The sequence below is a fragment of the Lycium barbarum genome, chromosome 12, assembly GCF_019175385.1.
Source record: "Lycium barbarum isolate Lr01 chromosome 12, ASM1917538v2, whole genome shotgun sequence".
NCBI classification, from domain to species: Eukaryota; Viridiplantae; Streptophyta; class Magnoliopsida; order Solanales; family Solanaceae; genus Lycium; species Lycium barbarum.
In genome coordinates this window covers 72,247,833-72,273,591 of record NC_083348.1, presented here as the reverse complement: position 1 = coordinate 72,273,591, position 25,759 = coordinate 72,247,833, and the positions used below count along the sequence as shown (strand labels likewise).

At 35.7% G+C, this 25,759-nt stretch overlaps 2 protein-coding genes across 3 annotated transcripts; both read right to left on the bottom strand.

The window, feature by feature from the left end:
• Nucleotides 1-315: 315 nt before the first annotated feature.
• LOC132621874 (protein GRIP) lies at nucleotides 316-13,792 on the bottom strand. Of its 2 annotated transcripts, XM_060336346.1 has the most exons (22): nucleotides 13,627-13,792; nucleotides 11,918-12,426; nucleotides 11,617-11,732; nucleotides 10,444-10,613; nucleotides 9,818-9,911; nucleotides 7,844-7,930; nucleotides 7,669-7,749; nucleotides 7,283-7,408; nucleotides 6,397-6,505; nucleotides 6,241-6,320; nucleotides 4,751-4,879; nucleotides 4,553-4,653; nucleotides 4,105-4,238; nucleotides 3,908-4,005; nucleotides 3,715-3,834; nucleotides 3,559-3,586; nucleotides 3,401-3,459; nucleotides 1,914-1,985; nucleotides 1,785-1,832; nucleotides 1,421-1,526; nucleotides 1,231-1,289; nucleotides 316-776 (listed from the first exon to the last, which is right to left on the bottom strand). In XM_060336346.1, the coding sequence occupies exons 2-22, from the start codon at nucleotides 12,372-12,374 to the stop codon at nucleotides 666-668; spliced, it is 2,385 nt and encodes a 794-aa protein (XP_060192329.1). In that variant the 5' UTR covers nucleotides 12,375-12,426; nucleotides 13,627-13,792; the 3' UTR covers nucleotides 316-665. The 2 variants fall into 2 exon arrangements, with proteins under 2 accessions (XP_060192329.1, XP_060192330.1); XM_060336347.1 differs by lacking the exon at nucleotides 13,627-13,792 and having other exon boundaries at nucleotides 11,617-11,784; nucleotides 11,918-12,044.
• A 3,952-nt stretch (nucleotides 13,793-17,744) lies between these two features.
• Nucleotides 17,745-25,495, bottom strand: LOC132621875 (serine acetyltransferase 2-like). The gene is made up of 10 exons (XM_060336348.1): nucleotides 25,029-25,495; nucleotides 23,449-23,646; nucleotides 23,300-23,359; nucleotides 22,676-22,771; nucleotides 22,567-22,591; nucleotides 22,296-22,390; nucleotides 20,183-20,349; nucleotides 20,012-20,085; nucleotides 18,847-18,906; nucleotides 17,745-18,114 (listed from the first exon to the last, which is right to left on the bottom strand). The coding sequence occupies exons 1-10, from the start codon at nucleotides 25,293-25,295 to the stop codon at nucleotides 18,101-18,103; spliced, it is 1,056 nt and encodes a 351-aa protein (XP_060192331.1). The 5' UTR covers nucleotides 25,296-25,495; the 3' UTR covers nucleotides 17,745-18,100.
• Nucleotides 25,496-25,759: the final 264 nt, after the last annotated feature.

Below are 25,759 nucleotides of genomic sequence, written 5' to 3'. Positions count from 1 at the left end.
GTTTAGTCTAGGGATAGATATCACATCTAATATTGTTTATTCCAATTGAATATTCCAAATATAGCTATCGAATGAAGAATTAAAGGTTTCTATCTCCCCTGATGAAGTCATACTGATACTTACAGACAATTATAGTATTAGGTTTTGATATTATTGCCGGTCATTCCCTCTAAGTAGTATACCATGATCCTAATATAAATCCAGTGTTAAAGCTTCTCGTAATTACAACTTTGAATACTTCTTATACAAACGTTTAGATGTTTTGAAGCAGTGACTTTACAGTGGTAACCTAAATACCTCTGGCAATCCAGAAAGTAAAAGAAAACTCAGAATATCTCTTACACTATTATTTCATGAATTTAACAAATGCATTCTTCCCTCTTTCTCTACACCCAAAAGAAAAATGGGAGAACGCTATATCTCTGGTATACAATTCATGTGAAGAACGAAAGATGCTCTACTCTTGCCCTGTATCTCGTATTGCTTGTGTTTTGTTCTTCTTTTGGATCAGTTCTATACAACAAAAAATTTCTTTGCACAAGGCATTCTTTGTTAGTTACATGAGAACACAAAAATTTCCTCTACTCTGCTCCAGACTATCCAATCCACTTGAAGCTGGATTAGACAAAGTTTGGGTAGCATCTTTGCAGCTATCATAATGGCTATTAAGAGAATGAGAATCTAGAAAACAGTGAGCTCCCAGATCCTGAAGTATCTTTTGCAGGGCTGGCTTGAGCTTCTAAAGAGGAGCGATATGCTTGTTGGCACTTCCGCATCTGCAAATGCATGTGTAAACTCATGAGGTTTTCAGGTTATATTACACTCCTTTAGTTTTACTCACTACTGATATATGAGTAATTAACAGAGGAATATCAACATGAGACTGACAACTACAAAAAGGTTCGGCTTCATATTCCTTCCTTCCAAATTTAGTTAAAACATTACAGCGCATTTTGCAATTTCTAATCATTTGATAGAACTAGATTTTGCATTTAATTGCAAAATAAGATGATTATCTGAATAATTCTCTGTACCTGCAATCCCAATACATACACCCATGTCATATTAGCTAAAAGGTACCAAGTCACAATAAGTCTTCATGTATATATGTTTACAGAGTTGGCCTAATAGATTCGTGAATATTACTGATATATATTGTCATAACCATCACCAATATTTTAGAAATGAAAACAGTAGTTTACTACTGCAATTGGGTAACAGGAACATCACCTCCTCAGGGCTGAACTGGAGAAGCATTGCAACCACAGGTAATAGAGCCTCCACTTCACCTGTGAAATATTTATCACAAACAAATTATGATGCAAATAATTACCTACGAAAGCATTTAGTTCAAATAAAAAAATCCTGCTTTTACAGGGAACAAAAGTAAAACCTTTTCACTGAAACACTGAAAAGTTACCTGTCTCGAGAAGTTTTAGAATGACATTCTTAAGATACGTCATATCTACGCCTTCCCTCTTCTGTGATCTATCCATGTTCCTAAGCTCCTCTTTCAACTTAGCTTCCTGCACTCATAGAGGCAAACTTATAATGGAATCCAAATCATAAGTAGTCCAGGAAAAAAGACAACAAAGAAGATGGTTGTCTAAGCCAAGAAAATAAAAAGATTCAGCTGCCTAAGCCCACTCAAACATTAAAACAATGGCTAAACAACCCAAGCAAGGAAAAAGGGAGAATTAATTATTCAGATGGAGTACACCAGGTAGAAGCAGACTTACTGATGTATATTGACAGACACAAGACCTCTATTTAAAGACATATACCTGCTGGCTGTGGAGACGATTTTCACGTTCGAGCTCTTCTATCTCCTCCTAAATCAAGACACAGAGTCTAATGAGGGAACTATCTCCGGAGAATATTGATGTTCTCAGTTCTCAGAGCGAATAACTTACTTGAAGTGCTAGAATGTGACGTTGTGATTGAGCAAGCTCTTCTTCTCTTTGCGCTTGTTGTCTTGCCAAAACCTGAAGCACCAAGGCGTTTTAATAAATATTGGCATTGACTAGTGAGACAGAAATGGAGTCTTTGAGTGCTAAAAACTTATGTTCTTAACTAAGTAGCCATTTGTCCACAGAAATTTTTCCTATTTCTCAAATTCTTTTCCAAAAAAATGTTTGGTCATAAATTGGACTGATTTTCTGAAAATGTTATCAAGATGAGTTTTTCAAGTTTAAGTGAAACCTTCATCCACTCACAAAATTTCAAATTATTTTTCAAGTTAAATGCAGGTCGAGACACAACTTCAATTTTGAAATATCACATTTTATATCCAAACGCTGGCTAAAACTCCGGATACAGAACTTTTGATAGATGACCGAAATAATTCCCTCACTTAAATTACACATTTGAATGTTGTTACATTGTCTTCCAATAGCTTATCATCTTGCATTTTAAATGTCAGACAAACAAAACCCAAACCTTTTACCTCCATTATGAATCCACCGTCTTTTTCTTTTTTTCTAGTTTTAACTATCCGGTATCCGAAACTCACTAACCTAACTAATCCTTGTTGGTGCAAGGTAGGCCCACTTGGTGGGGGTGGGGTGGGGGGGGGGGGGATGGTAAAGCGCTAACTATTGGAAGATTCTCCATTCCTAGTGCTTGAAACTAAACCTCTGGTAGAGGGATCCAAACCATCCCACCACATCCTATTCATTATAGCACCCACCACACACCCTCTAGGCTAAGAAATCATTTTGCAGTCTATAAATAGTATTAAATACACTAACATATATTTACAAGACTTTCACGGAACATTTACCACATTGGCGACTCAGCCTGCACATTCTAACCATCAAACGAAACTTCTTACACGTGGTGGCTTTGCAAGGACCACCTTGACTGCCTACAATGTTTTATAATGTTAATTTGATAACTTCCAACTCCCGGAAAAGTACATCTTTATTAGGTGGAAAGAAGAAGCCTTGGTGCAACGGTGAGCTTGTCTCCGAGTGACCACGGGTTCAAGCAGTGGAATCTGCCAGGCTGCCTACACTACACCCCCTTAAGGTGCGGCCTTTCCCTGGACCCTGCATGAACGCGGAATCGTTCACCGGGTTGCCCATTAGAAGGAACAAAGAACATCACCAAAACTCTTTCTCCTCACTTATGTTCACCAGATCTTTTACATGTACTCAAATGATTCGGGAAACAGAACTCAGTCTTACTCCTAAACACTCATACATAATAAAACTGCAATATCTGTCCCCTGACATCCGACTATCGACTTCAAAGAACTGCATAAAGCATGTCAGGCCATGTTTGGGTGGACTTGAAGACTGTTGTCACTTATATCTATGTCTCACTCTTTGCCTTCTTTTCCCCCCATGCAGAAAGATGAAAATATTTCACATTAATGTAATTAGAAAATTGTTCATACTAGAATCTGCTGCTCAGCAGCTGAGGTAGTCGAATTCGGAGGATCCTGCTTGTCATGCACTGTACAATCATTTCCAAAAGCAATATTAGTCACTGAAGGAGCTAAGAACAGTATTTTAAACTGGAGAATGAGCTAAACGGTGCTGAAGATCTTCATACCTGTATTTGAATTTCCAGTGTAATCGGCCTGATATTTGCAGAAGAAAAACAACGATTTTAAAAGAACGCTTAAATACAGATTAAATAGGAGCTTTGCTAAAGCAGATTATTGAATGACCAGAATGAACAGGTGATTGGAGACTGCTCCACACTTACAAAAGATTTAGACTGAAGTTTGTAGCGAAGGTTCTCGTTATCATCTAGAAGTCTAGAGATCTCATTGTCCTTCTCCTCAATCATCTTATCAGCAAGGTCACGAAAAGAATCAAGCTCTTCCTACAAGTTAAAGAACTCAGTGTCACTAAAACTAAAACGTATTATGATCACATTGATGATTACAAATCATCACCTTCAACTTTTTACAGCTTAGTTTGAGGTCCTCTAGTTCTTTTTGAGCATTATCACCAGAGGTAACCACACTCTCTGCTTTAAGTGCATCATATCTCACTGCAAAATAGTATCTCGAATGATATTTCCATTTGGAAGCTGAATAAATGGCAATTCATAAAAAGAAAGGTTGATTATCATATCATCCTAAAAAATTACATCGCCATGTTTCTTCCACATTTTGAATGTTTATTTCCCATGCTTCCTTCTCTTTTTGGTGGGCAGAAAAAGCAGAATTCAGCTTCATTTCCATGCTTCTGATCTGTTGCTCCGTAGCACGCAGAGCTTCATCTCTGGAAAGGATTTGATGGATAAGTGTGTTAATTCATTCTCTTTCAGCAAATAAAAGGCTAAATCAAATTTCTAATAAGCTCACTGTACTACTACAATTTATATTCAAAACTATTTTGCCTGAGCGAGTGAATGAACTTAAGAGTGTGTCCATGTGTGTGAGCTTAATATTCAGCAAACCAAAGTAGATAGCAAACTGCAACTAGATTTATTAAGATGCATATTGTGAATGTGTGAAAAACACACCAATAATAAACTGCGTAAATTTGTTTTCAGGTCCATCTGGACATTGAACGAGTCATCAAACTCAGATTACCTGTCTGAAAGTTCCTTCTCATGATTAGCTAAAGTGTCCTTTAGATCTTGAAGGGCTTTATCCCTTTCAGAAGAGATCGACGTTAGCTCTTTCTCAGCTTCCTAAAAGAGCAAAAATCTGTCTTAGCAACAATTAAACGACCTTAATGTTAAACTGTTAATCCAAGGCATTGCGCTAGTTACACCAGGAAGCATGTACCTTCAATGCTTCCTCAAGTGCTTTAAGTTGTTCGTTATCTTTAGCAGCAGCCAATTCAGCATCCTTTCGCTGCAGAAGTGCGTGAGCACGAGCCTTGTAAGACGAAAATTCACTTTGAGTGCGACTGATCTGCAAGTTACCACAGAAGAGGAAATCATGAGATACATAAAACAAAGAGCATTTGTGTCAAGGTTTGCTACTTCTTTCCTAGTAATTAATATTAGCCACTCTTCTTTCCCAGTAATTAAAATTAGCCACTCTTCATGCAACAAACTTTCTCTAACACCAAACTCTGAAGGAGGGAATAATTAAAGTCAATGACAAGCTATTCACCATCCTAAACTCATCTTAAAAAACAGCTATTCAACATCCAAAATTTGCCTAATTCTATCATTGCATAGTTTGTTTATTTTCTAAAAGGTAAGTGTAAAATGCAATTTCAATATAGGTCCATTCAGAAGAACAGAGTTTAACTGTGCCACATGAGACACAGGGAATAGAGATAAAATTTCTGTTAGAGGTAATTACAGAAGCATAATCTAGCAAGTGGGAGAAAAATCATTTCCTGAATTCTCAAAAACTTTAAATCAGTAATTACTAGACTGTCAAGGCGAACTAAATATATGTGCCTCTTGCAGATTCTTTGTACCTTTTCTCGCTTCAAATGATTCTTTGTAGTAAAATGTCAAATATGCAATCGGAGAACATATTTTCAAGAAGAAAATAAGGGAAGTGTAAACATCCAACTGATATATAATTCTTTTTGCCCATAGCTTGGGACAATGCCATTACCCAATTAATCTGTCACATCAGGAGGATCTAGATATCAATAAAAGTTCTAGAGGCATGGGTAACCACCGACCAAACACCTCCATAACCGTCAACTACTACCACTGAGCAACCACCTCCACCACCAGCCTCCATTGCATAACCGCCATAGCCGACCACCACCACAACCACCAAGCACCTTCACAACTAGTCACCACCACCAACCGCCTCCTTCACACAATCACCACTACCAACCACCTCTACCACTAACTTCTATCCGACCAAAACCACACACAATTGCACAACCATCATAGGCAACCTCCTCCATACAACCGCGGCCACCACCAACCACCACCTTACGACAATTATTGCCAACCGCCACCTTTGCTGCTAGCTTTTAGAGAGTGATTCATCAAATAAACAATTTGTATAACATCATGTTAACAAATGGAGTATTTCCCAATATTTTGTGGATATAATATTTATTATACTAGTAATTTATTTGAATTCCATATTTATTGTGTAGTTTTCAAAATAAAGATTGATTATCAACATTCAGATGCTGAAAACAGTGTTAATTATTCAACATTCAGATCTAGATTCAATATTTAATATTTAGATGTGAATAAAGATTCAGACGTCTTAATCTAATAAAAACAAACGGGGCCTAAACATTTGTCAGAGGAAAAATACAGGTAAGAAAAATAAGAGATTAGAATCACCTCTTCTTTGGCCGCCATCAATTCAGCCTCCTTTGAGTTTAATACCTGAGACTGAGCAGATAATTCTGACTCCAGTTGACCTACGATGAGGAAAACAAGTATGTGATCCAAATTCATCTTTTAAACAAGGTAACTAACCAGAATACAGGAACATACTTCTAAATTTTGCTGCTTCAATCTCGGCACGGATGCAGTTACTCTCAGCAATCTCCAGCTTTGTTCTAAGTGAATGGCAGGTGGTTTCCCAGCTATCTTTTTCTTTCTCCTAAATGCATCCAAAACATTACAGAAGTAAGAAATAGTTTATACATCTTACAAGGGACAAGAATAAATCCTTTAGAAAATGGTCATGCCAAAATAATTAGAGTAGTTATTTGCTCCATTACACAAACCACTTGACGAACCACAAGTCATAGTGGGCATATGATCAAATATGACTATGAAAGACTACATCATGGCAGATTGAGAATCGACTCTTATGGGGACACATCAAATTGTTAATCAAAAAGGGGAATTCCCAGCTAAGTTACTTAGACTCTTCAAAAGTGTTGCCGCACGCGTGTCGGATCCTCCAAAAATACACTACTTTTGAAGGATCCGACACGCACCCGACGACATTTTAGGAGAGTCCGAGTAACTTAGATTCCCAGCACATATTTTACTATGTTCCCGTACTGTCTCTCGAGTCAAGATTAAGATGACTGCAAGGAACAACTGCAATATTATTCTTTGAAAGATCAGCAGTTTCATCCACCACTTTTACCTCTACTCAATCAAAAAGGCACAGGCTGGTAAAGAAATTTTTGTAGGCAAAGAGTAACAAGTGTAATTTTAGGATTCCCAACAATTAAGCCCGTGATCTGATGCTTTACTGTAAGTGAAGTGGAAACTTCCTTTTCAAATTAGCAATCTCAAAAGGGAGAGGAACTTTAGCAACTTATAATCTTGGAATAATATAATGTTTAATGACTGACATGCACCAAAAAACATCAATTATGAATGATTTTTTAAGGTCAAATTGGAAAAAGGTGTTAGCTCATACGTGTTCGCTTTTCAGATGAATAATGTCTCCTTTAACAGTTTCAACAGCAGCTCTAAGTCTTGCTGCTTCGCCAGTGGAAGCTGCATCCATCTCTGCAATCTTAGACTCCTTCTCTGCAATCAGAGCCTACAAGAGACAACACACAATCAGAACTCCAAATATCCAGAAGATACAAAACTTGAACAACAAATACATAATAGACAGGATCCTGAGAATGCTGTGGAACCAAAAATCCACTGAGCAAGAAATATAAATCTCTTTAGAATGTCATTTTTCAGATCATTAATACCTCACTAAATTACCAAAATATATATGAGCAAGATGAATTTGTTTTAAATCTCTTGCATTCTTCCACCTCTGTGTACAATTAGGTATAGAGTTATTACCCGCAGAGATGAAACTGTTTCAGTTGCTTTGTTTCTTTCAGCCAATGCCTCAGTAATTTGGGCTTCCAGACTCTCTCTTTGCTGATGTAAAAGAGCAATTTATTTAGGAAATTAACTATTCAGAATTAATGAAGGAAGTTAAAGCACCAGGTCAACAGTAATACTGCCTCTGTACCTTCTGATGCTTTGAAGAGAGGTCGTCAAGTGAAGCTTGCCTCTTCTCATCTGCTGCCTGCAGCAATGCTCGCATCTCTTCCAATTTCTGCAAAACCAAAATTCAGTAAAGATCCTCAAAGTTCAAGATGTGTGCCAGAAGAGAACTCAAAGATAGGCCATATATACCACAATAGGCCATGAACCTTTTACAAACATCCTGGGTTTCATAATTGAACAACCGTTTTATTTCTAGCCTTTTATGTCAACATGAGATTCCTGGTCCTCTAATTATCTTTTATTTCTCCTTGAAAATACAATAGGCATCTCTCAAGACCTTGATAAAATTCTATTGAAGCTTATCCATTTAAAATTGGGAAAGCACACCAGGCCATTTAAAACACAAAGCTTGTCTTTGCTACTGGATAAAACCTCGGACCTCCATCTACACATGATGTCTGCAGAGATTTACACTAATTTGAATCCGAACCCAGCTAAGCAGCTAGCAATCTATTACAGATGACTAAACGCAAAGCACAAGAAATCATATAACGTCACCACACATGAAGTGCAATTAGTAATACTAGTGGAAAAACTAAAAAACTAACTCGGAAAATGGATTCTTTTACTAGATATCTTGTTCAAATGAGAACAAATAGCATTCACATTGTCATGATCCCAAAAGAATTAAATGCATTTATCTGTAACGACACAAGGGAACAACAGAGAGATCAGAAACTAATAAAGTTAAGCAAAACTATAGAGTCTAGTCATGTTAGCTAAAGGCCAGCTTGAGGTGCGCTTAAGCCTTGAAACTAGGTGGTATGCAACTTGGCCGCTTCCCCTCGCTTAGGCAGCACTTCAGTGCACCATGGCCTATCACCTCTAAACCAATGGGCTCTATCTTGAAGTGAGTAAAATGAAAACTATGCATGATAAAGTGATGCATTAATTAGTTAAATGAACATTATGCATGAATTATTTAGTGATTAAGTACATAAAACTAGAATTTAGTATATGAAAACTAGCAACTATCTGAATTAGAAACTTAAAATTGTATATTGCATCTGAATTAGAGATGTAAAACAGTTCTTAACTTGATTGACATGAGTATTACTCACAAATTTCATTTATTTTCAGCCCACTGCTTCAATGTTTTATTACATTATGCTTTTTTATTTCCCATCTTGCCTTTGTTCTCAAAACAAGTTCTCTTGAGAACCATTTTCTTAGAGCCTCAGCTGACACACTCTTCTAGCCATTTTGTCCTTTAACAGTATCTTTACAAATTAAAAGAGCTTTAAAGATGCCCTTTTGCTAGTGAAAATAAAAACGAATAGCTAACTTTCCAACAATTTTCTTATAAAAAATGTCAGTCTGCCAAATCAACTCTTTTTTTATTAATGAATTCTGCCAGATCAACTTGTCTATTAACTTGTCCGAAAGCTTTCATCTAATTCCTTGGACATCACTTCGGTTAACAGACTTCATAGCAGCTTGCTCGGACATGGAAATGACATTGGGAAGGTTAACACTTCATGGAAGGTTAACACTTCATAAGCCTCCAATAATACTAAAATCTAATACAATTGACAAGGAACCAGCTTTGGGTGTAGAAACATTTGGTACTCAACACAACCTTGATGCTAATAATCAAACACTCATTTCTTCTTATCCCTCCCCCACAGAGCGCACCTTAAACTGGAGCCCGATCTTGTCCTATTTGTTTCAGTTTTACTACAGATACTTCTATTATAGCAATTTACCCACACAAAAGTCAAAGGGCTTCCGCACTACGCTTCAAGGTAGTTGAAACTACTTGATGTCAAATCATAGGTACATAAAATTGCATACAAATATCAAAAGGAATTAAGAAATACTTAGAAGACAGGTAAGGACATGAGACTGACTCAGGAAGCCATTAAACAATTGACACTATTCTGATTATAGGCATGTAACTTGAACAAGATGTGAAAAGTTTCTCACAGCTGCACACCTGCTCTTTCTCTGAAAGTGCCTGCTGTGATGCCTCCAGAGCAATATCTTTTGGTGCCAATGAACGGCGCAGCTCTTCAATGTCGTCTCTGAGCCTAAAAATGAACAAATTTATGAAGTGAAAATAAATAATGATAGAAAGCATCTTAAGATTAGAAAATCCAAAAGAAAATTTCACATTCAGAAAAGCAATGCTGAATTATTTGATATAACAAAATCCACAGAACATCCAACACCAGTTGACATGAACTAGCTTTGCATCTAACAAAATTGACAATTCCAAAGCCTGATGTAACTTTTTAATAAAGACTTAGCTTCCATCAAAAAGAGAAGACGTATTTTATTATTATAGCGAGCAATTTCGGCGTTAAAAGGACAAGACAGTTTGACAAAATGCAAGGTGAATACGTTCAAAAAAAATATTTTCCCATTTAGTATATGGACACTGGAGGAGCTCAAAGGATAATGTTGTTGCTCAATCAAGAAGTTGTTCAACAGGTAGCTCTGATGATCTCTCTTTGTTCTATTTCCTTTATCTTTTTTCTTCATAGCTAATCCAAACCATAAGCAGATAGTCCAATCACTTGTGGAGGAGCAGTGTCAACCAAGTTAATAAGGAGAACATACTTGTTGTTTGTACTTCTTAACTGTTGCCTATCCAAATCCATCGCTTTCAATGCCTCCTGAGCGTGTTGTCGATTGCGTTCCAACTCTTGCTGCAATGCAGACAGTTGAGAGGACGCACGCTCAGATTTCTCATTGACATCACGAAACTGGGCCTCGAGATCATCTTTTTCCTAAAGAAACAGAATTTAGACAAACAGCAGTTAATTATTGTGATTCTCGCTTTAAAATGAAAAAAATGGAAACAACTAATGCACAACTTGAATAACTTGTCCACGGCATTTTTTATCTTAATATCCAATCCAATTGCATCTTTAGGGAGAGAAAAAAATAAGACCAAATCATGACCACTTTCGTGATTTCTCCACTTCATTCAAACAGTGCTTTCATGCTCACCTTAGTTGTTTTAAAGTGAAGGCCATTAAGCTCTACTTTTGGATTTTCGTCAAGGACACAATTAAACTTTAATAAGCAGCTCTAAAACCACTCCACAACACTGTATTCACAAAGGGCAGATTCACAAGCGAAATAGACCAATTCTTTTGAGCTAAGCGACAATCTCTGAGCATAAGTAACTTTACCGTCAACACCAATACCAACTACTAAGCAGCAATATCAACCTATAGGGAATAGTGGACTATCTTCCTCTACAATATCGTTTTGCATCAGTTTTTTTAAAAAAAAATCTGGTAGTTTCATGTCGGAGTTACGGTCCATAGTACTCCATATTCAATATATCGGGTGACTCCTAATGCAAAAGCACAGATAGGCTGAAGGGCAAGGAAGACAGATATAAGTAAGAAAGACTAATGAAAGTGCAGCCCCTTCGCATCTTCGGACGATTTGGAGAGAAAAGAGTAGTAAAATTTGAAGGAGATGAAAACCATCCATAATCAGGGAAAAGCCTTCCATTTCTGTCAAATGACCGGCCTCCCTGGTCTTCCACCATCCGGTCTCCCTTTCCTCCCTATGGTATGCTCCCCTGGCGCAAAAGTTCTCTCTGGTTCATTTGTGTTTTTGGTTTATCAGAATATACTGTTATCTATAGAAGGTTTGCTAGAATTCGGAAGGTTTTGTACATGTAAAACACCTTTTTAAAAGTTGACCAAGTTTTGGTGAAAAATTAATGAAAGACATCAGACTTATCAAATAAAAGAGGATGATCTCAGGATTTACCTTCTGCACCTCTTGAATACGCTGCTTTGCTCGTTTGTGAAGTCTATTGAACTTTGAGTCTAGCTCTGAGTACTTCTCGTCACGTTCTTTTATTTCCTGATCCATCTTATCTTGTACTATTCAAACAAACCATATATTGACTTCAGAATAGCATATCTGCTTTATCAACTGAAATTAAGAAAACTACCAATGAAAGTACATCACTACACTTTTAGAACTTGTCATCAAAGCCCAAGTTCTATTATTGATGTTTGAATTCAAGAAAATTGAAGAACAAAATGGAGTCAAAGAAAATCACAACCTTCAGCAACTTTGGCAGACAACTCTTGGACCTTTGTGTCTGCTTCTAAGTATAGAGTTTGAAGATGCTTTAGTGCTTCCTCTGCAGCACCTCGTGTTTGCTTTTCCTCCAAAAGTTCCCTATTCAAAGATTCAATCTTCTCATTAAGGTCTTCTGAATTATCAGTTGCCCCATTTTCATGCACAACTGCTTTAATTTGTTGACCAGATTCATCAGAATAAGTGTCAATGTTTTGCCATCCCACAATCTGAGATTTCAGATATTCATTCTGGAAATTAAGTTCTACGAGCATTTGTACAAGATCATCATGGCTATCACCTGTGTGTTGGTAACTATCATCAATCCCGTTCTCCTTTACATGATTACTTTCAATATTGAAGTTATTAAACTGTGTCTCTGTTTTGCTAGCATCTTCCGTGTGATTCTCTGCAGCCCCACTACTAATATCTCCCTCCATTATTTCCGCTTATGCTTCTGAGAAGTAGGGATTAAACTGTCTCATCCATCAACTGCAATGAGTAACAATCACAAAAAAAACAAGATCAATGATCCACAATAATTGATCATGTAATTCAGAATTGAAATTAAAGAATGAAAGATAAAATGACACAAAAATCGGCTTCGAAAGCTCCTTAGTATCCACAAGTTCTTTTTAAAAAACAAAAACCCTATTTTGAATTTAAAATTCTGGAAAGTATATAAAAGTTTCATAGTCAGATTCAATGTGCAAGCTAATTGGATTAAATGGAAGCTAGCCGGTATAAGATTCCAAACTTTCCATCGAATACTTGTTAGGCCTACCTCTACCTCTACCTCTACCCAACCTCTCACACCTTCTTACCGGGGCATCTGCACATCTCCTCCTGAACCATCTCAATCTCACTTCCCGCATCTTATCCTCCACATGAGCCACTTCGAATATTTTTATACCGAATCGTATCTCTTCTGGTATGCCCACACATCCATCTCAACATCCTCATCTCTGCTAATCTCATCTTTTAGATATGGGAGTTCTTGACAGGCCAATATGTCATCTCATATAACATAGTCGGTCTAGCCACCACTTTGTAGAACTTACATTTTAAGTCTTGGCGGCACATTCTTATCACACAGAACCCCGGAACCCAATACGATGAGTGACATCCTCGTTAATCTCTCAATTACCCTGGATTACTGACCCCATGTACTTGAAACTTCCTCTCTTGGGGATGACCTGTGTGTCAAGCCTCACTTCCACGTCCACTTCACAGGTCACGTCATTAAACTTGCACTCCAAGTATTCAGTTTTGGTGCAAGCTAATTTGATTAAACGGATTCATAGACTATCTCTCTCTATCAGCATCTCACATTGATCACACCAATGTAGCTTTAGTTTCGGCAAACACAGAGGAAATTGCCCCCTTGTCTATTATTTCCAAAGAGCTACTGGAAACTCAATAGAAGTTGAGCTTCATCACCAATAGCATATATGTAATACCCATATATTTGTTCCTTAAATTGGAGAATTAGGCTTTACTTCAACAGTTGAATTCACATTTCTGCAGCTAAATTAAACACCTACAGATTACAGTATCAACCAGATCCTACCCTACCTCAATTTTATTAACAGAGCTAAATTACCAATGAATTAACACAGAAAACGAGCAAATATGTATGCATAGTATCATTTACCTAAAATTGGAAAAGATTAAAAATAAAAAGAAGCTGACCTGTGAAGTATGTATGGATGAAGCAGTGGGGAACTGCAGATCTAGATGCTGGTATAGAGCAGCAAAATTAGAGAGAATTGAAATGGTGTGTAATATTAGTAAATCTCTTTATTATTTGAGTGTCAAATGGACAAATCTGAAAGATCGAGTCGGGGGGGGGGGGGGGGGGGGTGGAGCTTGCAATCTCACGCTTCCAGCATACCATCAGCGGTTCTATTTGTATTTTCTAATCTCATTTTCCAACTTTCCCTTGTTTAGTGGCAAGCAAAATATTTTTCATTTGGTTTGTTGATTATAACTTTTTCTTAAGAATATTTAGTAGCGTTTGGCCATAAAAATTATTTATTTTTTTCTGAAAAAAAATTCACCTTTTTTTATTTTTAGGCGTTTGGCCATAAATATTCGGAATACAACTCCGGAGATGTATTCCGGAATACCAAAAACAAGAAAAATTTGTTTTTCAAAATTTTTTCACTTTTTTACACTACATTTCACCAAAACCTACAATTTCAAAAACTATGGCCAAACACAACTCCAACTTTAAAAATTTCAAAAAAAGTGAATTTGTTTTTGATATTTATGATCAAACGGCACCTTATTAGTATCTAAGAGGTTGTTTGGTTGAAAAGAAGTTATCTCAGGATAACTTATCCTGAGATTATTTATTTCATTTTTTCACAAAGATAAAATAACACTACAATCTCGGGATAATTAATCCCCGGTCAGTTATACCATCATTTTATCCCAACTAAATGTGGAATAAATTCATTTCAAATACAATCCCGGATTATTTATCCTCATACCTTCTACCAAACGAGCCCTAAGAGTTTTAATAACTTCGAAAATTTAGATAGACTAGTACTCCCCTCTGTCTATATTGGCGTGGCACGCCTAGAACCATTGATAGAATGATAAGTTTACTATATCACCTCTTATTATTACTAAGTTATTTAATGATTGAAATCAATCAAATGTAATTAATAGTAAAGGTCAAATAAAAACAAAATGGTAAATTATCTCTTAATTTTTTAAACTGGACAAGTAAAAGGGGACATCTATTTTTAGCATACAGGATATGTGAAAATGGACGGAAGGAATAGTAGTTTTTTTTTTGATGAATTATTTTAATTTTGAAAAAAATTGATAAGAAGTGCTAATCGTAATATAATATGGAATGAAAGTTGGAATATTTGTCAAAAAATAATTTATCCTCATAAGTGACGTTAAAATGCTTTTAGTTTTTGATATATGCTTTTAAATACCCAAACAGCAAAAAAACTCGTTTCACCTGTCATGCTAGACACTCAGCTCCAAATTCTTCAAATTAAGATCTGATTTTCAACAGTTTGCATCGGGATTTCCGCGGTTACTTTTAATGTCATTTTCCTTAACATTCATGGTAACTTTTAATGTTACTACTGGATTAAAATGAAAATTTTACAAATTGTTGGCAAATCAAACTGATTTGGCAAATTACTCAAAAGACTTGACTCAATCAATAGCTGTCAGAATTTAGAGCGGCGCTTCTCGCATCTGCATTATAGAAACATGGGTTTATTCATGCTTCGTCGTCAATCATCCCTAAAAAAAAAAAAAAAAAAAAAAATGGGCCTCAATCTTCTTTAATAGTAGAAAATTTCTAAAAAAAAAAAAAAAATTAAGGTGGGGCTCAATCTTCTATAATAGTAGGAATGAAAAAAAAAATTAAGGTGGGTCCACTCTCCTATAATAGTAGAGGTTCAAAAAAAATTAAGGCGGGATCCGCGTGGAGAATTAGGAGACAATTGAAAAACAAAAAGGTTAAGATGGGGTCCACGTGAAGAAGTAGGACACAATTGTAACAGGAAAAAAAAGATATTTAAATAATGATAATGAGTTCAGAAAATGGTAAAGGTACGCTTAGAGAAAATGTAAAGAAAAGAAGTTCTGGAAAAAATATGACTAGGCACGAAGTTTAAAAAAGAAAAGAAAGATCTTTGAAACTTGTGGTTTAAAACAAGTCATAGATATTTGTGTAAATTTAAATCATTTCATTTAAATCAAGTTAAATGGTTTCTAAACATAAAAATATATCATTCTTTTTTAGACAGTCTAAAAAAAAGGTGGTACTATTTTTTACCTCCAGCTCATGTAAAAAAGAAAGAAAAAAAGAAAAAACGTGGACCCCATATTAAAAAATAAGCAATATCAAAAAAAAATGTGGACCCCATATTAAAAAATAAAGCAGTATCCATGTAATTCTCAAAGTATCCCCATTAAGTCAATAATGGTGGATTCATTCGGTTGGATTTCTATACCACACGCTGCATTTGCAGCATTTTTGAATGACTGTCCAAAAAAAGTGGCCCCCTTTGTTGGTAGATCAAAATATTCACTTTCTCTTATTGCGTTGTTTTTCTAACGGTTTTATTAGATATTTCATCTTTTATTTTGTATTGTAGGTTCTACCAAAACTTTCTCCACATTTTTTAGGCTCATTGTCACTTATGCCCCTTATTTTGTATTGTTGTTTAATTTTTGTCCCTCAAAAAATAAATCTGGGGTATAAATTTAAATTTATGCATCATAATATCTTACAAGTTATGTTCTGCACCATTAAAAACTTATGGTCACTAGGCATAAAATTTAGGAAAAATAACAACTTGTGTCTATTTGGAAAAAATATTTACCTGAAATGACTCATATTTTTAATATTACCCAAAATAACCCTTTTATACATTATTATACACTTTTATATAAGATAGACACAGTATTTACAGTAAGTGTATAATGTTGTATATCGTGTGTATAGACACTATTGTAAAAAAAAAAGTTGGCTATACAAATGTAAATTAAAAATATAACTAAGTAGATATAATATTTTACGTTGGATTGCATATTATTGAAATTATTCCTAAAATTAATTGCTAAAGGCAAAAATTAAATACCAGCCCATTTGAAGGACAATTCGTGCAATTTAATTTGTAACAAACAAATTCCCTTTTTTAAAACTAAACTATATAAAAGCACGAGTTGAAGAAGTGGATCGTCGACCAAGGGCAACCAAGGGCAATTTGGTCAAAACACTTGCCATTGAATAATTCCATTAGTTAAAGGTAGAATCTTACTGTAACTTAGTATTAAATATATTCGTACTTTCCTTATTTTGCCCCTGCTCATAAAAATTGCATCAGAACAGATGATGTCATTTCAAGTGGCAGGTATTAATTATGTTTTTGGCCACGCGTCACTTTTACACTCCTTTTACTTTTCACTGTTTTATCATGGTCACATAATTCTACTTAATAAACAAATAACATTTGTGTATATGTATTAATGTTCATCTATATATATACATCGACAGTGTAAATTTAGGTACGTTTATTAGCAGTATAAAATATATATATATATATATATATATATATTACTATCACTACCCAATATCTTTACAATTGTACACAACTACGTACACATAGATACATATAATCCAAACTGTTGGGCTCGTGCACAGCACGGGCATACGCATCTAGTAGTAATGAGAGAAAGTAGAGGTAATACGACATAACTAACGTGTGTCTAGAATCAAATATTTCAATTTTCTCATGTTCGGTCTGTTGAAATTTTGGAAAAAAATATTTTCCAAGTACCTCTGTTCTCTTTAAGTTTTTTTTTTTTTTTTAAATAAAAGAAGAAGATGAACCTCTGTTCTCTCTTCCACTCTTCTTTTTATTTTTCATTTTCTATCTAATATTACATTAGTGGGAGCAAGAAAAAGAATTGAAATGATAATTAAAAAACTTAGCTTGATAGATAAAAGACAGTCTCAAAGTAGTTAAATTCCTTTGAGTTGTTAACAGATTTAAGGTCATAGTATATATTATATAATATACTGTTAGTAGAATGATCCAAACTTGGACCCAAAATATGTCGTGAAAAATATCATACAAAATGAGGAGAAGCATCTGTTATTTAGAATATCGAAAGTTCTGAATTTCCTTGCTGGAAAATCTTTTAAAGCTACAGAGGAATTCAGTTTTCCAACAAAATGAGAACCGTTTCTGTTTTCTTTGCCTTCCAGAAAAAACACTATTCTGCAATACCTATTGCATGATTCTAGCCCATTTTTATATGGCCATCAATTGGCTGTCGGTAAAATATGTCTCCTCAACATTAAACAACAATCTGTCCAAATATTTTCAAAGGATCTCATGCTAGTGCAAACAGTGTTGCAACATGATGAGTCTAATATACAAGTAAGTGATTATCTCCAGAAAAAAGAAGTACATAATTCATCTGGGCACAGATTACATGGCAGTACATGTCGATTGAATGATTATCAATCTTTAAAGGAGCTTTTATTTTTCTATTTTCAGAAATCCTATATCAAAGATGGTGAAAATACAAAAATCATTTTCACCCATTGAAGTGAATTGGGGTAAATTTATGTCAAATGAAGATGTGTCTTCATTAATCTCTCATGTTGAGCTATCATCTTTTAAGCAACCGCTCCTGCCAATAAGAGATGCAGAGAAGAATAATGTGGAAATTAGGTGCAACAACATACCCAGTGAAATCCTACAATGTGAGGTCTGGGAAGGGTAAAGTGTACGCAGACCATACCCCTATCTCGGAAGACAGGGAGGCTATTTCCGGAAGACCCTCGGCTCAAGAGAAATCACAACGAGAAAGGTTAGATAAGCACAAGCAGTTCAAAGCAGAATGCAAATGAAACTAAAAAAAGCGAATAAGTCAAAATAAAGCAGTCTGATAAAAAGGGAACAATAGCTACCACAGATAAATAAGATAATCGAAGTACAAGAAACCACATATAGTAGCAAGAAACAAAGGGCAATAGATTATAGATCGAAACAACGACTAACTACTAGTCTTCTACCCTAATCAGATGTGGAAATTAGATGGTTAACCAGAAATGTGATGCAATTAATACAAGACAAACTTGAGCGCTCGTGACTGCTAAAATTGTCCAGAGAACTTTTCCAACATATTTGGCTACGGGAGTCCGGAAACAGCAAAGATACTAGGCTATACTTACGAAAAACCCAAACTGGAATATATATAACAGCGTTATTATTGATTTAAATGTGGCAAAGTGGATAGCTTGCTTCCAGGCAGAAGTTGCTGTCGGGGCAAAGCTCAAGTCGGACAGGAGAATCTTGGTTCTTTCCAACTAAGGCAAATATATCCCTACTATAAACAACATACAGCATAATGAAATCTCACCGTTGGATCTTGCTTCTTTGCATCTAATGGATACTTGTTTAAAAAATTCCTTGCTGGCATCTGCAATAGGGCAATGGAAATAAATGAGCAGTTAATTTCCAAGCAAAGGGAATGAGGAATCCAATAAAAGTTTACTGTTGGTATCATGAGCAATCAAACAAGAGACACCAGAATTTATGATTCTCATATTTCTCAAATCGCTGTAAACTACAAAGGAATGTCAAGACATTCAGTACAACCAGTCAGTATGAGCCATCAGGATAGTAGACTGGTGATTCAGATGTCTAATATGTCAATTCTTACTATTCAAAGAAACTAGAAACAATTCTTGCGAGGAAGTCTTCTCATGATCACTTTTACTTCAACATTCTTAAACATCTTCAAGATTTGATGGAGTAAAGATGAATATTGATCATGACAGGTCATATAACCTGCCGTTATCTTTCATTTCCAATCGTACAAATTACTGTTCTGCCTAAAGTTTCCATCTAGGACCTGATTTGTTCTAATTCGTGGCACCTTCTCTCAAGTTTCGACATTATCTCTCTGTCTTTATAGTAAAAAGAATAACCTCAGTCTGCTCAATAGCTACTTTGGAGACTCTTCTCTCTCTCTCTCACACTCTGATATTCCCAAACCTATATTGTTCCACTTATTTAAACCTAAAATGGCCTCTAACAGGATATTTCATTGTCTTCCTAGGGGAGAGGTTCGATGTTGAATCTCTTTTTTTTTTTTTTTTACTGGTAGGGTTAAATGTTGAACATATTTTCTCCCCCTTATTGTTCCCATATTCATGTAGACAAGCATATGTATTTTAAACAAAACAACTCCAATCAGATCTTCCAGGAAAACTTTTAAGAGTTAGAATTCTCCCTTTTACCATCCTCCAGGACCCAAACAACATGATAAAGAAGATCCATCATGTTCCTCCTCCTCCTTAAGTAAATACACAACAGCTAGCTCTTGCAAGAGAGGTCAGCATTTCTTTTTCTCCCTCCTTAAAGCAACCAACTTCTACTTCTATATACATGCATGTGTGGCATATTTATCATAACAAAACCAACTGCAATAGAGCTAGTTCCAAGGGAGAAGACATTTTTTTTTTTTTAATAAGGAGAGAGCGATGAATATACTGCTACTAAACCAAACATCTTTGACATACCATGCTTCATAGTTAAAGATGGATCTTGATCATCGACATAACCAATCACCTTTGCCGGTATTCCTGTCACCATGCTGTAAAACCAAAAGAAGGCACATCACAATCTGTACATCATGTATTATCAGACTATTTTACAGATAAACCAGAAGTTCAAAATATATAGTATTCAACCTGTGGGGAGGAACATCCTTCATTACAAGGGAACCAGCACCAACCATTGCACCTTCCCCTATTTTTATATTTCCAAGTATAGTTGCACTAGCTCCAATAAGTGCACCTTGACCTATGTTGGGATGCCTATCACCAATTTCTTTTCCAGTACCTCCTAAAGTTACACCCTGAACAAAATCTATTTAGATAAAAAAAAAAAGTGTCCTACACAAAATTTCTAACGACAAACATCTCTCCAAAATGAATCTACAGACATGATGTGGAGAATGGTTAATAAGTTATTCTATGTTAAAGACAAATACATGAAGAAGAGCCTGGGGGTCTACTGTCTACTCATAACCCATTTAGCAGATGGAAGGCAATAAATGAGCTTCACAATAGGATCCAGAGATTGAAAGTTTAAGTTGGTTGGAGCGCGAGTTCATGCAGGACTGTCTACTTATAACCCTCTCAGCCCCCGGGAGCCAATAAATGGGCTTCATTATGGATTCGGGGTTTGGAAGTTTAAGTTGGTCAAACGACAAGTAAAAGAACCCTTCCCTGAATTGGCCAAGGCAAGTAAAATGCTACTAATTCCCTACCAAATTTTGTCCGGCTTTGACTTCATGCGGTTATTAGGACAAGAATTAAAATTACGAGTTGTTTAGTATTTTGTTGAAAGGACATGGGCCGTGTATTGAGTTTATAAGATGGAGGAATACTGATGAGTGTAACAAGCACCCAATATTTTTGTTGCATAAAGTGTATTGACTTCCCATTTTAGAAAAGTGGACAGTACTTTGAGACTGACCAAAAGGAAAATTCGGACATCTTCGGGATAGAAGAAGCACATATGAACTTTCTTATGAAATTCAGTTGCTTAGCTTATATAGCACAGATTGATGATAGTCTAGGTGACGGAATGAATTCTTTAGGTAATAGATGCATAAGGCTTCCTTTTCCTTTCACAGAGAAGGATTCCCGCTAGTTGCCACCTCTGGACATCACCAGAAATCACTACACGAGAAATATACCATTGCCCTTAGGTGCAGAACTTTTTTGACAGGCTTCCCCTCGTGTCTACATTTACATTCTGGTGGGTATATGAACTTATTCTTAAATCTCTACTCTCTTCAGCATATGCCACATAGATTAGATCGTATACCTGCCACAAAAAATTCAAGAGAAAGAATCCACAGCTCATGAACTGGCAGAGCTCTACAACGAGAGAGGGCGGGTGGGGGGGGGGGGGGGTCGTTGGGGGTGGAAGGGGTCCTAGAGTATTTCTCTACACTTATATAAGGATACATGATTTGAAAAGTGACTGATGCTGAACTGAAATTTTACTTGTAAACTTAAAATTATAGAACAAACTGAAATTCACTCACTGAAAGTGATCTATCCAAATTCAATCAATCACTTAAAAGCGCAATGCTCACAAGCTCCAAAGAAAGGATTTAGTTGTGCAACTTCTCTACCAACCTTTACAATAGCAGAATATTGGCAAAAACCATCAAAAAAACGAAAGTATCTGCTGAATTTAACCTATTGCTCTGGTTTATCAGCTAACGAAAAAGAAAAAAGAAAAAGAAGGCTGAAGTAGGATGCTCAATGTGGTAAGTAAAAATTAAAACAGTGCATGTGGACTTTTTTTTTTAAAAAAAGTGCATGTGGAGAAATGTACCATCTGCAAGTTCAAGGATAGTCAACGAGGCTAGAAATGAAAGAATTTGAATGATAAAACAAACCAAGAGGGTTCACATGATGAGAGCACAAAAAAGTTATCCAAGTTTATCAGCTGTATATATCCCCTATACTAATTTAAGTTGAGCTCTGGATGTTTCGAACATCTTGGTAGATACAAGACAATGAAAACGTCTGATCATTGATTTGTTAACATTGCATGCTTGAAGAACTCTAAAAAAGGTTATCAGGCATATAAATACTTGTATTTTACCATAGCCATGATACTCAAATTTCTGTTAGATCTTTTAATATGAAGGCAACATGAATAAGCAAAACGAAGCAAAAACTTAATTATCATATCCTAACCACAATCACATAAGCCACAGTGCAGGAAATTGGTATTAAATGACACACTAACACTCAACATAGAGGAATCAGCATAACTCACCTGCATAAGTGAAACTCTATTCCCTATGACGGCGGTTTCACCGATTACAACACCAGTCGCATGATCCAGAAGAATTCCCTCTCCAATTTTGGCAGCTGTTTTAAGGCAAACATAGGTATAACCTAGTCATATTTATCTGATGCAGGTCCACTAATAACATAATTGACTGGTAGTTTTTATGAAGGTAACTCTTGTGAGAATATAACTGACAAGAATATACAGAAATCATAGCTTTTGGTGCAGTAGCGAGGTGGAGAAACTAAATGATTACCTGGATGTATATCAACTCCAAAGACCTGTATTGAAGTGATAATTTTATATTACCCAGTGCTATTGATAATGACAAGATGGCTATCACCAAGTAGAGGATATAAGATTACCTCACTAACTCGACTTTGTAACGCCAGTGCCAAGACTTTGCGCCCTTGATTCCATAGCGCATGTGCAACTCTATGTGTTTGTAAAGAATGATAGCCCTAAAAAGATTAATTTTGATATCAGGATTTTGACAATTTGCAATCAAATATCAGAACGCAAAATCCTCAGTGGAGAGAACCATAATTCTCTTTTCCTGTGTCCTCTCTCTATAAATCAACTAAAGGCGGTGGTAAAGGGAAACTGATAAGAAGCACGGAGGTTTTAAGATAAGAAACGGACTTGCTAAATAGATAGTTTGCGGTGGTAAAGGAAAACTGATATGAAGCATGGAGGTTTTAAGATAAGAAACGGACTTGCTAAACAGATAGTTTGCCTTGCTAAGAATCCAGGAGAACAAATAAAAACCAAGAGTAAACTTAATGAGGTCCCTTTACAAGTTCATTGGATTTAGTATTTTAGTTAATAGCATCTTGCAAAAGAAGTTGATGTAACGGTAAGCAAATATTCAACAAACATGACGCGGACATAAAAATGAGGTCCCATGGCAGGGAAACGATGGAAAGGATAAAACAAAAAAATTAACAATAATCAGCTATAAATAGAATGAAAGACCAAGGGCACAGCACCTTAAGGTACAAAAGAGCAGAACAATATGACAAACATGAAGGATCTCTATCTTTACATGCCTGTCAAGGAGGGACAAAAGGAACTGTTAGTACTTGTCAAAAAGAATAAAGATAGAATATATTTGAGATTCACCGGATCTTGATGGCACCTGTAAATCAAGTCGAATAGAACATTGGATGCATCGATTGTGCATTAATACATCACAAAATATGTCCATTAATTGAGTTGCCAAAAGTGTAGCATTTTGCAACCGATTGGAAAGAACAAAACTCAATGCCCGCTCCAAACAATCATGTGTTAAGATACTCGCATACAAGAAGCTGCTCAATATTGGCTCCTTCTCTGCCTGGATCGCAGAATAGAAACAACATTAAATGGTTCCACAAGGCTATCAGCTAAAAACATTTTCAAAGTCTATGCAAAACTAACAAATCGAGAGAATCCAGCTACATAAATTTACAAAGTAGATTTCAGATCTTTATTCTACATGTTCTCTTGATGACAGAAAGCTGTAAAACACACAACAGAAAATTACTGTAAGAGAGCAATCATTCAGTGTTATCAAAAGCGAAAAGCGCAAAAAAGCTCTAAGGTCAGCTGGGGCTTTAAGCGCAAAGCGCAAATAAAGCGTGGGTTTTAAGGAAAAAAAGCGCAATGGTGCAAAAATACAAATATATATATGTTTAGTCCAAGATTAATAATAATAAGCATGAATAACAAATATATGGACAAAAAAATTGTAAAAATATTACGATAAAGTGAAATATCAATCATCTAGTGTCACCTCCTCAAGAGAGGCTCATTGGCAAGGAAAGTATGTCTTAGAGCCTTGATGACGACACTAAAGCGCACATAAAGCAAGGCGAAGCGCTCAACATGTTTTGAGCCTCGCTTCAGGGCTTAAGTGCGCTTAAAGCGCGCCTTTGATAACACTCTAATCATTTGACCATTGCTGAATATGCTACTCCCACTGCTTTCATACTATAACACTATCAAATTATTACATTTACTCCGCCCTGAAAAATTACAAACACTTGGACACGCAAAAACATCCATTTGTTCATAAGACTAACAGAGAATATTAGATATCGGGTTTAATTGATATCCACCATTCTCAATGGTGAGAGTCACTCTATCAGGTGACTTTTTAAGCTATGTTACTCAGACTCTTCAAAATTACCGCCAGATGTGTGTCAGATCCTCCAAAAGCTATGAACTTTTAGATGGTAAGCCACATATATATCTTAAAAGTAAGCTCTAAGTAACTGTCTATAGCACGTGTGAATGGGTAAACTGGAAACAAGGATAAGTAACTTGCTTCAACCATTAAACTATTACTCCAATATAGTAATATAGCTTAAATTCTTAGCTAGCAATTATACCACTGATATAAATCAAATCCCAAGAAAGACTATAACCAAACAAAAGGGAAAAAATTACACTTCAAAAAGAAAGGAAAAGAATAGCAACTAAGGAGAAAGATGCAGAAATAAATCTTTTTCCTTTTTGGTTCTTTGTAACTTGGATGAAACAGTTCTCTCGAGGTCAAATTAATGTAAGCTATGTAAAAAAACATGTTCAAATCCCAGCCAAGTAGTGATTATTCTTCTTAGATGCACATGTCTGGATTCTTGTGAACGCATCAAGGTTGAAACAGTTAGGTGCACACAAGTGGTTAAAGTAAAGAAAAAAATGTAAAGGTTACAATCTTTATGAACAAAAACATACCTCCAACTTTGCTTCAAGCTTAACTGCATCCCAAATAGGATCACCTACAGTAGAAGCCGTGTTAGCAACAGATATTATCAAGTTCGGGTCAGGCTCCGATACACCAACAGCATAAACTGGAAACACTTTTTCCAAGCGGTATTCCCCCATGGCTGAATTGGGTCTTGAATTTTCTGAGTTTTCTTGATCTTCTTGAACCTGTAAGGTGGTGCTTCTCATTTGAGGAAGAGTAAACCAAGTGTCTTCGCTTAAACAAGAACAAGCCATTCAAAAAGAGTGATATGTGTTTTTTGAGTGTTGATATAGGATTTAACCACGTGTTAGAGAAGAGTGAAGACGACCTTTAGGTTTCCATTATAAGGTGCATGCAATGATGAAGCGTTGAAAAAAAAAAAAAAAAAAAAAAAACAGAAGGAGAAATACGAATAAGAAAAAATGATGATGATGATGATACACATAAACACTTGTGTGGGGGGGCTGGTAGAAACTTTTCATGTTTTCTTTTGCTTTTATCTTTTAGGTTTTGGGATCCGTGTGGTTGATTTAGAAAGACGCAGATTCGGAACATTTTGGACCATAGGAACCTTGTATATATATCTCCGTTTTAATTTATGTAAATTTATTTTCTTTTTAATTCGTATTAAAATAAATGATCTCTTTTCTAATTTAAAAATAATTATACTTTATGAAATAATTTCCGCCACATAAATATTCAAGATTTATTTTGAATC

Excerpts from the sequence above, each read along its gene's own strand:
- LOC132621874 (XM_060336346.1), bottom strand. The coding sequence starts at position 12,374 with ATGGAGGGAGATATTAGTAGTGGGGCTGCAGAGAATCACACGGAAGAT. Across the intron at positions 4,239-4,552 it reads GAGAAGGAACTTTCAGACAG|AGATGAAGCTCTGCGTGCTA; the intron begins GTAATCTGAGTT and ends AATCCTTTCCAG. Across the intron at positions 1,527-1,784 it reads ATCGTCTCCACAGCCAGCAG|GAAGCTAAGTTGAAAGAGGA; the intron begins GTATATGTCTTT and ends CTATGAGTGCAG.
- LOC132621875 (XM_060336348.1), bottom strand. The coding sequence starts at position 25,295 with ATGGCTTGTTCTTGTTTAAGCGAAGACACTTGGTTTACTCTTCCTCAA. Across the intron at positions 23,647-25,028 it reads AGCTTGAAGCAAAGTTGGAG|GCAGAGAAGGAGCCAATATT; the intron begins GTATGTTTTTGT and ends TCTGCGATCCAG. Across the intron at positions 22,772-23,299 it reads CTGCTCTTTTGTACCTTAAG|GGCTATCATTCTTTACAAAC; the intron begins GTGCTGTGCCCT and ends TAATCTTTTTAG.